The sequence below is a fragment of the Mustelus asterias genome, chromosome 12, assembly GCF_964213995.1.
Source record: "Mustelus asterias chromosome 12, sMusAst1.hap1.1, whole genome shotgun sequence".
NCBI classification, from domain to species: Eukaryota; Metazoa; Chordata; class Chondrichthyes; order Carcharhiniformes; family Triakidae; genus Mustelus; species Mustelus asterias.
This window is the reverse complement of record NC_135812.1, coordinates 56,886,407-56,900,969: the sequence shown is the minus strand read 5'-3', so window position 1 is coordinate 56,900,969 and position 14,563 is coordinate 56,886,407. Positions and strand designations below refer to the sequence as shown.

Below are 14,563 nucleotides of genomic sequence, written 5' to 3'. Positions count from 1 at the left end.
GAGACTATCATCAATTGTCCATAGAAACCATAGAAACCCTACAGTGCAGAAGGAGGCCATTCGGCCCATCGAGTCTGCATCGACCACAATCCCACCCAGGCCCTATCCTCACATATTTACCCGCTAATCCCTCTGACCTACGCATCCCAGGACTCTAAGGGGCAATTTTTAACCTGGCCAATCAACCTAACCCGCACATCTTTGGACTGTGGGAGGAAACCGGAGCACCCGGAGGAAACCCATGCAGACACGAGGAGAATGTGCAAACTCCACACAGACAGTGACCCGAGCCGGGAATCGAACCCGGGACCCTGGAGCTGTGAAGCAGCAGTGCTAACCACTGTGCTACTGTGCCGCCCTGTCATAGAAACCCATCTGACTCACTCATACCCTGAAAGCAAGGAAATCGGCACCTTTGTGTGGTCTGGCCTAAGTGTAGCTCCAGAGCCACAGCAATGTGGTTGATCCTTAACTGCCCCTCTGAAATGGCCAAGCGAGACACTCAGTTGTGCCAAACGGCTTCAGAAAACTGTCGATAAGGAATAAATCTGGACAGACCACCTGACATTGACCTAGACACCAGAAACAACACAGTATACCCAGCCCTGTGGACCATACAGAACCCTCTTTACTAACATCTGGGGGCTTGTGGCAAAATTGGGAGAGCTGTCCCACAGACTAGTCAAGCAACAGCCTGACATTGTCATACTCACGGAATCATACCTTACAGATAATGTCCCAGACTCCACCATCACCCTCCCTGGGTATGTCCTGTCCCACCGGCAGGGCACACCCAACAGAGGTGGTCACACGGTGGTATACACTACCACCCTCTCTCTCAGCCGATGCATCAGTACTTCCTCTGTATTGAGCACAAGGGCACCGAATGTACTCTGGATGGGACTTCAACGTCCATCACCAAGAGTGGATCGGTAGTACCACGATTAACTGAGCTGGCTGAGTGCGAAAGGACATCGCTGCTAGACTGGGACTGCAGCAGGTGGTGAGTGAACCAACAAGAGAGAAAAACCAACTTGACCTCATCCTCACTAACCTGCCTGCCGCAGATGCATCTGCCCATGAAAGTGGTGGGAATTACCACCACAATCTTTGTGGAAACAAAGTCCCATCTTCATACTGAGCGTAACCTCCATTGTGTTGTGTGGCACGACCACTGTGTCAAATGGGATAGACTTCAAACAGATGTCACAGATCAAGACTGGGCACTGTGTGCCATCACCAGTAGTCAAACTGTATTCAGCCATAATCTGTAAACTCATGGTCCAGCATATTACCAACAAGCCAGGGGATCAATCCTGGTTCAATGAAGAGTTCAGGAGGACATGCCAGGAGCAACACCAGGCACACTTAAAAATGAGGTGTCAACCTGGTGAAGTTAAACAACACAAGAATATTTTGTGTGTCAGACAGCAAAAGCAGCAAGCAATAGACAGAAACCAGAAGAAAAAATGCTGGAAAATTTCAGCAGGTCTGGCAGCACCTGTAAGGAGAGAAAAGAGCTGACGTTTCAAGTCCAGATGACCCTTTGTCAAAGCTGTTGTGTGTCGTGAAGGCCGCCTTGGAGAAACTGATAGCCAAGTTCCGCACACATGAGGACGGCTAAACCGGGATGTTGGATTTATGTCACACTATCAGTAACCCCCACAGCTTGCCTCCTGGACTTGCAGAATCTCACTGGCTGTCCTGTCTGGAGACAATACACATCTCTTTAACCTGTGCTTAATGCTCCCTCCACTCACATTGTCTGTATCTTTAAGACCTGGTTGGCTGTAGAGATTCGCATTCTAATCAGTATTCTGTAACTTGATTTTTGTGTCTCTGTGCCCTGTTTGAGAGCAGATTTCCACTCCATCTGATGAAGGAGCAGCGCTCTGAAAGCTAATGGCATTTGCTACCAAATAAACCTGTTGGACTTTAACCTGGTGTTGTTCAAACTCTTACTGTGCTTACCCCAGTCCAACGCCGGCATCTCCACATCATGACCTCCCCTGTAGCCAGTGAGGATACAAAGATTTCTCTCAAGGCCCCAGCAATTTCCTCCCTTGCCTCTCTCAGTATTCTGGGGTATATTCCATCAGGCCCTGGAGACTTGTCTACCTTGATGTTTCTCAAGAACCCCAATACCTCCTCCTTTTTGATCTCAACATGACTCAAACTATCTACACATCCTTTCCCAGACTCATCATCCACCAAGTCCTTCTCTTTGGTGAATACTGACACAAACTACTCATTTAATACCTTGCCTATTTCCTCTGGCTCCACACATAGATTCCCTCCCTTGTCCTTGAGTGGGCCAACCCTCTCCCTGGCTACCCTCTTATTCTTTATATATGTGTAAAAAGCCTTGGGATTTTCCTTAATCCTGCTGGCCAATGCTTTTCCATGACCCCTTTTAGCTCTTCTTATTCCTTGCTTAAGTTTCTTTCTACTTTCCTTGTATTCCACACTTGCTTCGTGTGTTCCCAGCCTCCTAGCTTTGACAAATGCTTCCTTTTTCTCTTTGACTAGGCTCACAATATCTCTCGTTATCCAAGGTTCCCAAAACTTGCCATACTTATCCTTACAGGAATGTGCCGCTCCTGAATCCCTATCAACTTACACTTGAAAGCCTCCCACATGCCAGATGTTGATTTGCCCTCAAACATTTGCCCCCAATCTACATTCTTCAGTTCCTGCCTAATATTGTTGTAATTAGCCTTCCCCCAATTTAGCACCTTAACTTGAAGACTACACTTATCTTTATCCATCAGTACCTTAAAGCTTACTGAATTGTGGTCACTGTTCCCGAACTGCTCCCCTACTGAAACATCGACCACCTGGCCGGGCTCATTCCCCAATACCAGGTCCAGTATGGCCCCTTCCCTAGTTGGACTATCTACATACTGTTTCAGGATGCCCTCCTGGATGCTCCTTACAAACTCTGCCCCATCCACGCCCCTAGCACTAAGTGAGTCCCAGTCAATATAGGGGAAGTTAAAATCTCCCACCACAACAACCCTGTTACTTTTACACCTTGCCAAAATCTGCCTACACATCTGTTCCTCAATCTCCCGCTGGCAGTTGAGTGGCCTATAGTAAACCCCCAACATTGTAACTACACCTTTCCTATTCCTGAGCTCTACCCATATTGCCTTGCTGTATGAGCCCTCCGAGATGGCCTCCCGGAGTACAGCTGTGATATTCTTCTTAACCAGTAGTGCAACTCCCCCACCCCTTTTACATCCCCCTCTATCACGCCTGAAACATCTATAGTAATTCAAGAAGGCAGCTCACTACCACCTTCTCAAGAGTAATTAGGGATGGGCAATAATCTTTGCCTTTCTGGTGACACCACACCCCATGAAACTTTGAAACATGTGTTTTGCCTTACCTGTCTCTCTGTTTTGTGGAAGTGTAGGCAGCAGATGGGGTTCACTGCTAGATGCTGATGGTGAAGGAGGATCAAAGGGGGGAGGAGGAGGTGGGGGAGGGGCAGGCAGTAGAGGTCCTATTGTCGATGGAGAAAATATCTGTGTGAGTTGGTCCTGTATTGAACGGCGTGAGGACGGGGCACGATTTTGTGGTTTTGGCGCTGGTTTAGGTGGAACCTTTGCAGACGGAGTTTCCTTGCTGGCAGAGGTAAAACCATTCTGCAATAGAAATAGTCGAGGCTTTAGGGAAAGCATTGATTTTCATTAGTAACCTTTTAGTCATTATTTATTTGCCTTCAAACACCTCAGCCTATTGGCATCAGATCGTCAACAAATCATCAAATCGCCAGGTCTGTGACATGTCCGTCTAACCCCTGTAACTCCTTGCCTCCTGATGAGATGTGTCCGCCTCTGCCTGAAGCCTCTCCTGCCCCATTGATCTGACCCTGTTCAGCCACCACATGACACTGTTAACGTAAGTGATCACTCACCTGACTTTAGGGAATGTGAGAAACCAGGGAAAAGAAAGTCTTGTTTTTCAATACTAAGCACCGTGGAACAGTTTGAGTGGGATTTTATGGTGCTCAGAAGAATGGGAAACATGATGTGCAGGGAACGTCATTAGGAGTAATGTGAAATCTCACTTTCCCAATGGCAGGATGAGCTGGAGAAATCTACTCAGTAGTGTTCTTGAGGCGTCGGGGCCTCACTGCGGCCTGTGGTGGCTTCATACTTAGAACGTGGGCAAGTGCGAGGTTGTACACTTTGGAAAAAAGAATAGAGGCATGGACTATTTTCTAAACGGTGACAAAATTCATAATGCTAAAGTGCAAAGGGACTTGGGAGTCCTAGTCCAGGATTCTCTAAAGGTAAACTTGCAGGTTGAGTCCGTAATTAAGAAAGCAAATGTAATGTTGTCATTTATCTCAAGAGGCTTGGAATACAAAAGCAGGGATGTACTTCTGAGGCTTTATAAAGCACTGGTTAGGCCCCATTTGGAGTACTGTGAGCAATTTTGGGCCCCACACCTCAGGAAGGACATACTGGCACTGGAGCGGGTCCAGCGGAGATTCACACGGATGATCCCAGGAATGGTAGGCCTGACATACGATGAACGTCTGAGGATCGTGGGATTATATTCATTGGAGTTTAGGAGGTTGAGGGGAGATCTGATAGAAACTTACAAGATAATGAACGGCTTAGATAGGATGGACGTAGGGAAGTTGTTTCCATTAACAGGGGAGACTAGGACGCGGGGGCACAGCCTTAGAATAAAAGGGAGTCACTTTAGAACAGAGATGAGGAGAAATTTCTTCAGCCAGAGAGTGGTGGGTCTGTGGAATTCATTGCCACAGAGGGCTGTGGAGGCCGAGACGTTGAGCGTCTTCAAGACAGAAATTGATAAATTCTTGATTTCTCGAGGAATTAAGGGCTATGGGGAGAGAGCGGGTAAATGGAGTTGAAATCAACCATGATTGAATGGTGGAGTGGACTCGATGGGCCGAATGGCCTTACTTCCGCTCCTATGTCTTATGGTCTTATGGTCTTAATACATTTACATGATATGAATTCTCATCAGCATAAACTTTTTAAAATGACAACTTACCTTCAGGATAAAGGCAGCAGTGCACAAGAATTGCGTGGTTCACAGTGTTTCAAGGTGGTGTGAAGCCAGCGGCTTTGTGCAGTTGTGTCGGAGGTCAGCAGTTTTCCTTGTTGAAGTCTGCAACACAAGCTGCAGAACGGCAGCTTGCACAGAGGTTCGGGGCCGGTGAGGGTGAGTCAGTGCTGGGGTGTGGGACTTGGAGGAGTGAATTGGGAAGGGCCTGGTATTCGAGACATGGTTGGTGGTTGGGGGGGGGGGGGGGGGGAGGTGTGGTTGGCTGGCAGAGTCTTTACAGGGTTTCCCTCCAACATTTCAGTTATCCTTGTGGAGACTGACCTTGGACATTGTCCTTCACAATGTGTAGAAGGGAGGGGCCAGCGAGTGCAAGTTCAGGCATGTCCCCCAGATTGCTGAGTCTAACACAGCACACTAACACGAATTTTCAATAAAAAGTGAATGTAAAACACAACATTGTTTCAATGAAACCAAAAGAGAAAATGCTGGAAAATCTCAGCAGGTCTGGCAGCATCAAAGCTTTAATGTTGGCCTATATCGCAAGGGGGATGGAATACAAAAGCAGAGATGTCTTGCTGCATCTGTACAGGGCATTGGTGAGGCCGCAGCTGGAATACTGTGTGCAGTATTGGTCCCCTTATTTGCGGAAGGATATATTGGCCTTGGAGGGAGTGCAGAGAAGGTTCACCAGGTTGATACCAGAGATGAGGGGTGTTGATTATGAGGAGAGACTGAGCAGATTGGGTTTGTATTCGTTGGAATTTAGAAGGCTGAGGGGGGATCTTATAGAGACCTATAAGATAATGAAGGGGCTGGATAGGGTAGAGATGGAGAGATTCTTTCCACTTAGAAAGGAAACTAGAACTAGAGGGCACAGCCTCAAAATAAAGGGGGGTCAGTTTAGGACAGAGTTGAGGAGGAACTTCTTCTCTCAGAGGGTGGTGAATCTCTGGAATTCTCTGCCCACTGAAGTGGTGGAGGCTACCTCGTTGAATATGTTTAAATCACGGGTAGATGGATTCCTGATTGGTAAGGGAATTAGGGGTTATAGGGATCAGGCGGGTAAGTGGAACTGATCCACTTCAGATCAGCCATGATCTTATTGAATGGCGGGGCAGGCTCGAGGGGCTAGATTGCCTACTCCTGCTCCTATTTCTTATGTTCTTATGTTCTTATTTAACAAAGGGTCATCTGGACTCGAAAAATCAGCTCTTTTCTCTCCTTACAGATGCTGCCAGACCTGCTGAGATTTTCCAGCATTTTCTTTTCTGGTTTCATATTCCAGCATCTGCAGTAATTTGCTTTTATCCATTGTTTCAATGAATGGCCCCGACTTCCCTGTAACCATCAATATGTGCCAATTTGCATTTAACTCTTACTAAACCAGTCTCAAATAACAATGACACACGTAAGAATAAATAACCTGAAAATTTAGAAATGAGATTTTATTTTGGAATACACCCATGCTACCTTTGTGTTTGGAAGTCTATGTTAATGGGAATGTCATTGGGCTGGGAAGTTGTGGGTGTGATGAGGGGCGTGTGTGGGTGTGACCGGGGTGGCGGGGGGGGGGAAGGGGGTGTGGTGGAGGGGGGGGGGGGGGGTGTGCGGTGGGGGGGGGGGGGGGTGCGGTGGGGGGGGAGGGGGTGCGGTGGGGGGGGGTGTATATAACCTGCCTGTCCTTGCTTCCTTGGGGGATTCACTGGGGAAATGCTTCCCCATCACGTAGCTGCAGGTACGCCACCGGCACGTTACATTTTAATTCGAATCACATGGGAAATCGCAGTGCAATCGAACAGTTTTAATTGCGACATTTTTATAAACACATGAAAAACATATCACAGAAAAACATTCAAAAAGACAACTTTAGAAACTGCCTTATCACATCGCTCAGAAAAACAGCAAAGTGTTTCAGACACAATGAGAGGATTTCATCCAGGTGTTAGGGGTGTTCCATGCCAGTGGATGCCCAGTGTCTGCCTCCTTTATAGTTTAGTTTAGTTTTTTTATTAATGTCACAAGTCGGCTTACATTAACACTGCATTGAAGTTACTGTGAAAATCCCCTAGTCACCACACTCCGGCGCCTGTTCAGGTACAACTGAGGGAGAATTTAGCACGGCCAATGCACCTAACGAGCACATCTTTCAGACTGTGAAAGGAAACCGGAGCACCCGGAGGAAACCCACGCAGACACGGGGAGAATGTGCAGACTCCACACAGGCAGTGACCTAAGCTGGGAATTGAACCCGGGTCCCTGGCACTGTGAAGCAGCAGTGCTAACTACTCTGCTACCGTGCTCTCCTTAGGGCAATAATATGTGCCAATCAAGCACTTACATCACCAGCGGTAGGCCCTCCCGAGGTCACGGTCCCGGGGTGTGGTGAAGCAGTGTAGCTGTTGGCAATACATCCACTCAAGCCTGAGAATTAGCAAGGGATCCAGGCCACAGGAGTGAGCATGAATGGCAGTTGGGGGCAAGGGCAGAGGGTGGCATCAGAGGGCCTCCCTTCCCAATGCTGGGTTCCGTGATCTGCCACCAAGTACCTGACAATACAGAATCTCTACCGCCAAGATAGAGATAAGGAGGCAGCGCCACCCCCATCTGGCACCTTCCCATCTAATTAAATGCCACCCCTACCTCCAAACTCGTCCTGTTGGCATTACATCTCACCCAATGAATTCCTTCAAAGTTCCAGTAATTGTTAAGTAAGCAAACACAGTAGCCAATTAAAAAATAATAATTCTTGGGATGTGAACATTGCTGGCAAGATTAACACTGAATGCCCAACCTAGTTGTTCTTGAAAAGGTAGTGGTGAGCTGCCTTCTTGAACTGCAGCAGTCCCTGAGGTGTAAGTACACCCACAGTGCTGTTAGAAAGGATGTTCCAGAATTTAGACCCTGCAACAGTGAAAAAATGGCGATATATTTCCAAGTCAGGATGGTGAGTGACTTAGAGGGGAACCTCCAGGTGGTGGTGTTCTCATCTGCTTGTCTTGCTTGGTGGTAGAGGTCGTGGGTTTGGAAGGTGCTGTTGAAGGAGCCTTGGCGAGTTGTTGCAGTGTATCTTGTATATAGTACACACTGCTGATACTGTGCATTGGTTGGAATGAATATTTAAGATGGTGAATGGGGTGCCAGTCAAGCTGACTGCCTGCTTCCCAATCAAGCTTCTTAAAAGTTGTTGGAGCTGCACTCATCCAGGCAAGTGAAGAATATTCTATCACACTCCAAATTTGTACCTGGTAGATGGTGGACAGGCTCTGGGAGTCAGGAGGTGATTTGATTTATTATTGTCACATGTATTGGTATACAGTGAAAAGTATTGTTTCTTGCGCGTTACACAGACAAAGCATACCGTTCATAGAGAAGGAAAGGAGTGAGTGCAGAGTGTTACAGTCATAGCTAGGGTGTCGAGAAAGATCACTTTAATACAAGTTTGGTCCATTCAAAAGTCTGAAGGCAGCAGGGAAGAAGCTGTTTTTGAGTCGGTTGGTACGTGTCCTCAAATTTTTGTATTTTTTCCCGATGGAAGAAGGTGGAAGAGAGTATGTCTGGGGTGTGTGGGGTCCTTAATTATGCTGGCTGCTTTTTCAAGGCAGCAGGAAGTGTAGACAGAGTCAATGGGTGGGAGGCTGGTTTGAGTGATGGACTGGGCTTTGTTCACGACCCTTTGCAGTTTCTTGCGGTCTTGGAATAGGGCAGGAGCCATACCAAGCTGTGATACAACCAGAAAGAATGCTTTCTATGGTGTATCTGTAAAAGTTGGTGAGAGTTGTAGCAGACATGCCAAATTTCCTTAGTCTTCTGAGAAAGTAGAAGCGTTGGTGAGCTTTCTTAACTATAGTGTCAGCATGGAGGGACCAGGACAGGTTGTTGGTGACCTGGACACCTAAGAACTTGAAGCTCTCAACCATTTCTATTTAATCCCCAGTAATGTAGACAGGGGCATGTTCTCAACTACGCTTCCTGAAGTCGATGACTATCTCCTGCATTTTGTTGACATGAGGGAGGGATTATTGTCGTTGCACCAGTTCACCAGATTCTCTATCTCATTCCTGTACTCTGTCTCGTCATTGCTTAAGATCCGACTCACTACGGTGGTGTCGTCAGCAAATTTGAAAATAAAGTTGGAGGGGAATTTGGCCACACAGTCAGAAGTGTATAAGGAGTATAGTACGAGTATAGTATAAGGAGTATAACACGGCCTGTGGGGCACTGGTACTGAGGATGATATGGAGGGGGTGTTGTTGCCTATCCTCACTGATTGCGGTCTGCGGGTTAGGAAGTCTAGGGGATCCAGTCACAGAGGGAGGAGCCGAGCCCCAGGCCACGGAGTTTGGAGATGAGTTTCGTGGGAATAATGATGTTGAAGGCTGAGCTGTAGTCAATAGATAGCAGGCTGACATCGGTGTCTTTGTCATCTCGATGTTCCAGGGTTGCGTGTCGGGCCAGGAAGATGCTGCCTGCTGTGGTGAGTTACTCGTTACAGAGTTCCCAGCATCTGATCCAAGATCACACAAGCAGGAGTGGGAGAAATAATCAGTTAATGTGCTTTGGTGGTATTGGTTGAGGGGAGATGTTGGCCCGGGCACTGGGTGAATGACTTGTTCTTCTACAAATTAAACTAAGAAACGTCAGGCAGGGCCTTGTTCAAACAGTTCAACCAGAGAACAGCATCGCTCAAAATGCGATACACCACTAAACAGGACACACTGCCCCACTGAAGCTGTGTGTGCCAGAGTCGCACAAATTACACCAGATGTGAATTACACTTAAACATTCACTCCATTTTCTATTTGCTTCTTGTAATTATTATTTCATACACGGTTTATCTACATATCGGCCGACCACGGCCTCTCCAAAACCACAGATTCATCTTCAAATATTAACTTCTTTCTTCATTTACTTCTTGATAATGAAAATATTGGAGGTGAGGAATAGCGGACTGCCTGGGTGGGGGCCGGGGGTTGGGGGACGGATGGGGTCGGGGGGTGGGGGCCGGCGGGGGGATGAGGGCGGGGGTTGGGGGGGTGGGGGACGGGGGTTGGAGGATGGGGTGGGGTCGGGGGGTGGGCGGGCAGGTGAGGGCGGGGGTTGAGGAATGGGGATTGGGGGGTGGGGGCTGGGTGCATGGGGGCTGTGGGGCAGTGAGTGGGGCTGGGGGGGGGGGCAGTGGGAGCTTGGAGGTGGGGGTCGGGGACCGGGGGATGGGGATGGGATGGGGTCAGGGGGTGGGGGCCGAGGGGGGGGATGAGGGCGGGGATTGGGGGATGGGGTGGGGTTGGGGGTGGGGGGTGTGAGGGCGGGGGCTGGGGGTTGAGGGCCGGTGGAGGTGGGGGCCGGGGGGGGTGGTAGTGGGCCAAGGGGGAGGGGGGGGTGTGGGCCAAGGGGTGGGGGTGGGGGCCAGGGGTGGAGGCTGGGTGGCTGGGGCTGGGGGGTGGGGGCTGGGCGGCAGGGGGCCGGGGGCGTGGGGACCAGGGGCGTGGGGTGGGGGGGGGGGGGGTGGGGGTGGGTGGAGATTATTCTCCTGGATTATGTCCAGCAGAGTTGATAAGCCTACCTTTACCTCAGTTGGGGACGCTGATCCTTTCATTCCCAAAAGAGATAACGCCTCGTCCTTGGGATCGTTTTTCTTCAGGAATGGTTTCGCTGACCTCCTGCAGTAACGGTAGAGGACAATTAGATGTGGGACCAACAGGAGGGTGTGGAGTGGTGCTTTAAACATCCAGTACAAAGCTGGTCAGCTGATGGGCTTCAAGGGTCAGGGCAGTTTAAGTTGCAAACAGGTAAGTGACTGGGTATTCAGCAAACACAAAGTGTGGCTTGCAGCTTTTCATAAAGTTAGCAATCAAACACCGCACAATGCTGGACACCAATACCAAAATATTCACTTCAAAGGATCTGCAATATTTTGTCTTTATCTTGTATGTCGAATCAGAGTTGGCAACTAAATTTGGTCCATGAGGAGGCAACTAGCACAGCGGTTAGCACTGCAGCCTCACAGCACCAGGGACCAGGGTTCAATTCCCGGCTTGGGTCACTGTCTGTGTGGAGTCTGCATGTTCTCCCTGTGTCTGCGTGGGTTTCCTCCGGGTGCTCCAGTTTCCTCCCACAGTCTAAAGATGTGCTGGTTAGGTGGATTGGCCAGGCTAAAATTGCCCTTTAGTGTCCCAAGATGTGTAGGTTAGAGGGATTAGTGGGGCATACGGAGATAGGGCTTGGGTGGGATACTCTGTTGGAAAGTCAGTGCAGACTCAATGGGCCGAGTGGCCTCCTCTGCATTGTAGGAGTTCTATGATTCTAGACACTGAGTGAGATTTTACGGCCTTGCTCAGGCGAGACTGGAAATTCCTGCCCGAGGTCAACGGAGATTTCCGTTGTCGGGCCCTCGCTCATGCTGCTTCCATGGCTGGCAAGGTGGCAGAGTTCCGGCCTCTGTGTCTGATATGCAACAGGCAGTGAAGCCTCCAGAGTGGTGGTGTGGGAAACACACACTCTGCTGCACCAATCACCATGTTAATAGAGGCTTCAAGAGAAACAAGAAAGGGTTTTTGTCAGAAATATTATTGTCTTTTACATCACAAACCAGGAGTTTAGAGGCAGCTTCAGGGTTCCTTTCGCAGGGTGATCTTTTGTCCCTAAATGCAGTCAGCGTAACGTGCTGGAAAATCAGCTTTACAGGAAGCCCATCAGCAGATCCCGAATGAACTTGATGTAGATGCAAAGTGCCATTCATAAAGAATCCTTGCAATCTAACCCCCTCCCCAGTCACTGCCCCTCCCCAATCTCACTCCCTCCCCTTCCCCAATCACAGCCCCTCCCTTCACCCACTCACAGCCCCTCCTCAATTACATCCCCCTCCCCAATCAATCACACCCCCTCCCCTCCCCAATCTCACCCCCTCCCCTCCCCCAATCACAGCCCCTCCCTTCACCCACTCACAGCCCCTCCCCAATTACATCCCCCTCCCCTCCCCAATCTTACCCCCCTCCCCAATCAATCACACCCCCTCCCCTCCCCAATCTCACTCCCTCCCCAATCTCACCCCCTCCCCTCCCCCAATCACACCCCCTCCTCTCCCCAATCTCACGCCCTCACCAATCTTACCCCCTTCCCCCAATCACACCCCCTCCTCTCCCCAATTTACCCCCTCCCCAATCTTACACCCCTCCCCAATCAATCACACCCCCTCCCCTCCCCAGTCTCACTCCCTCCCCAATCTCACTCCCTCCCATCCCCCAATCACATCCCCTCCCATCCCCCAATCACATCCCCTCTCCAATCTCACTCCCTCCCCAATCTCATCCCCTCCCCAATCTCAACCTCTCCCCAATCCCACCCCCTCCCAATCACATCCTCTCCCCCACTCACAGCCCCTCCCCCACTCACAGCCACTCCCTCCCCCAATCACAGCCCCTCCCCAATCATACCCCCTCCCTCTCCCAATCACACCCATCCAGGCAAATGGAGAGTATTCTAGTACACTCCTGACTTGTACCTTGCCGATAGTGGACAGGCTTTAGGGAGTCAAGAGGTGAGTTTCTCTGCACAGAATTCCCAGCCTCTGACCTGCTCTGGTCGTCCCAGTATTTATATGGCTGGTCCAGATCAGTTGCTGTGAATGGTAAACTCAGGATCTTGATAGTGGGACTCCAGCCACAGTAAAGCTGTTGAATGTCAAGGGGAGTTGGCTGGCTTCTCTCCTATTGGTGATGGACATTGCCTGGCAATTGTGTGGCACAAATGTTTCTCGCCACTTACCAGCCTAAGCCTGAATGGTGTCCAGGGTCTTGCTCCAAATGGGTGCAGACTGATCCTTGGAATGGTAGGATTGTCCTTTGAGGAGACATTGAGTTGATTGGGCCTGTATTCTCTAGAGTTTAAAGAAATGAGAGATGATCTCATTGAATCCTACAAAATTATTCCAGTGTTCCAAAGGGTAGATGTAGGAAGAATGTTTCCCTCAGTTGGGAAGTGGTCTAGATCCAAGGGACACGGTCTCTGAGAGAGATTGAGATGAGGAGGGATTTTTTCACTCAGAGGGTGGTGAATCTTAGCCCCTGAGGCTGTGGAAGCTCAGTCATTGAGTATGTTCAAGACAGAGATGACTAGATATTGAAGATATCAAGGGATAAGGGGATGGTATGGGTATCTCCTGTAAAATTGCTTAGACAGTTCTGCTGCCGGTTAGTGCATGCTCTGGATTCCATTTCATCCCCAGATTGGGGTCCCTAAGTCTGAGGTAAACTCCTGCCCCTTGGCTCTGGGAATCTCATGTACAACAGCAGGAAATCTGATCTTCCCATCCTACCAAGTTAGCACTATCTTCAAAGAACCTGATACAATAGATTGGATTGGAACTGCCTTTGTCCCATGTCCATCAATACACAAATCACTTATTGTTCATGGTGAATTAGCATTCACAATCTGACAGTGTGGACATTCTCTTCTCACCTGACAGGCTGGTACAGAGGAGGCGGTGCCTTTGGCTGGCTCTGGTACAGTTTGATTATTTCTCGGATGTTTTGACTCGGTTCTGGTAGCGTGGTGCCCTGGTTGGACTTCACTATCTCTGCTTTTGGTTTTGTAGTCTTGTCTCCTGCACTCTGATCTTTCTCCTTTTCCTCCTTTTCCTGCTCTGGCTCTTTGATGGGCATTGCTGGAGGAGGGGTCTCTACAGGAATGAGTAATTGACAGTGTTTACATTGAAGCTTATCGAAGATAACAATCCTCACTATATTCTCCAGGGGCAAACAACAGTGTTCATGCGATTCTGTCACAATGTGCAGTATTTTTGATGGGTGACTGAATGCACCAGAGGGAAGGGGCTGAAAAGGCTAGTGGTTTATTGTAACAGTTTGAATATCAGCAATCTAAAAGCAAAATACTGCGGATGCTGGAATCTGAAACAAAAACAGAAAATGCTGGAAAATCTCAGCAGGTCTGACAGCATCTGTGGAGAGTCATCCAGACTCAGAATATTGGGGTGGGGTTGGGGGGGGATGCTGTTGAGCTCGCACTCTGCATTTGCGGGAATGGCGGTGTGTGTTCAAAATCCAGAGAGCACAATTCACACTGGCAAGATTCCGAGTTCCGATCTTATTGGTCCCTCGCCAGTGGAGTGGTGGGAAACTCGCTGCAGGACCACAGAAAGCTCATTTTAATACCTTAGCGAGTCATTAGTGAACACCCTCTCTGGGACGTCCCTTCTCACCGATGTAACATCACACCAGCACCATTTACAACAGGCTCACCGAGACGCGACATGTTGTGGGGGTCTCCCCTGAGTCCTAAAGGTAAGAATAGCCCCTAGGGAAGAGCGACATAGTCAGGCAGTGGCCTGGCAATGCCCCTGGGCACTGCCTCTTGGTGTGGGTCAGTGCTGCCAGGTTGGTACCATGCCAGCCTGAAAGTGCCAACCCAGCAGCACCATCCTGTGCCAAGGGGCAGGCTCCAGGGGGAATCATGTGGAGGTGGGGGGATTCATTTAGATATGGTGGTGGCCAGC

General features: G+C 49.3%; 1 protein-coding gene across 1 annotated transcript in view; it reads right to left on the bottom strand.

Moving 5' to 3' along the window:
• myo15b (myosin XVB) overlaps positions 1 to 14,563 on the bottom strand; it is a 520,694-nt gene that overhangs the window by 193,087 nt on the left and 313,044 nt on the right. The window contains exons 45-47 of the mRNA XM_078226038.1: positions 13,510 to 13,729; positions 10,622 to 10,712; positions 3,392 to 3,650 (exon numbers count right to left, since the gene is read on the bottom strand). Coding sequence (XP_078082164.1) covers positions 3,392 to 3,650; positions 10,622 to 10,712; positions 13,510 to 13,729 — 570 coding nt within the window. The remainder of the gene's footprint in view (positions 1 to 3,391; positions 3,651 to 10,621; positions 10,713 to 13,509; positions 13,730 to 14,563) is intronic.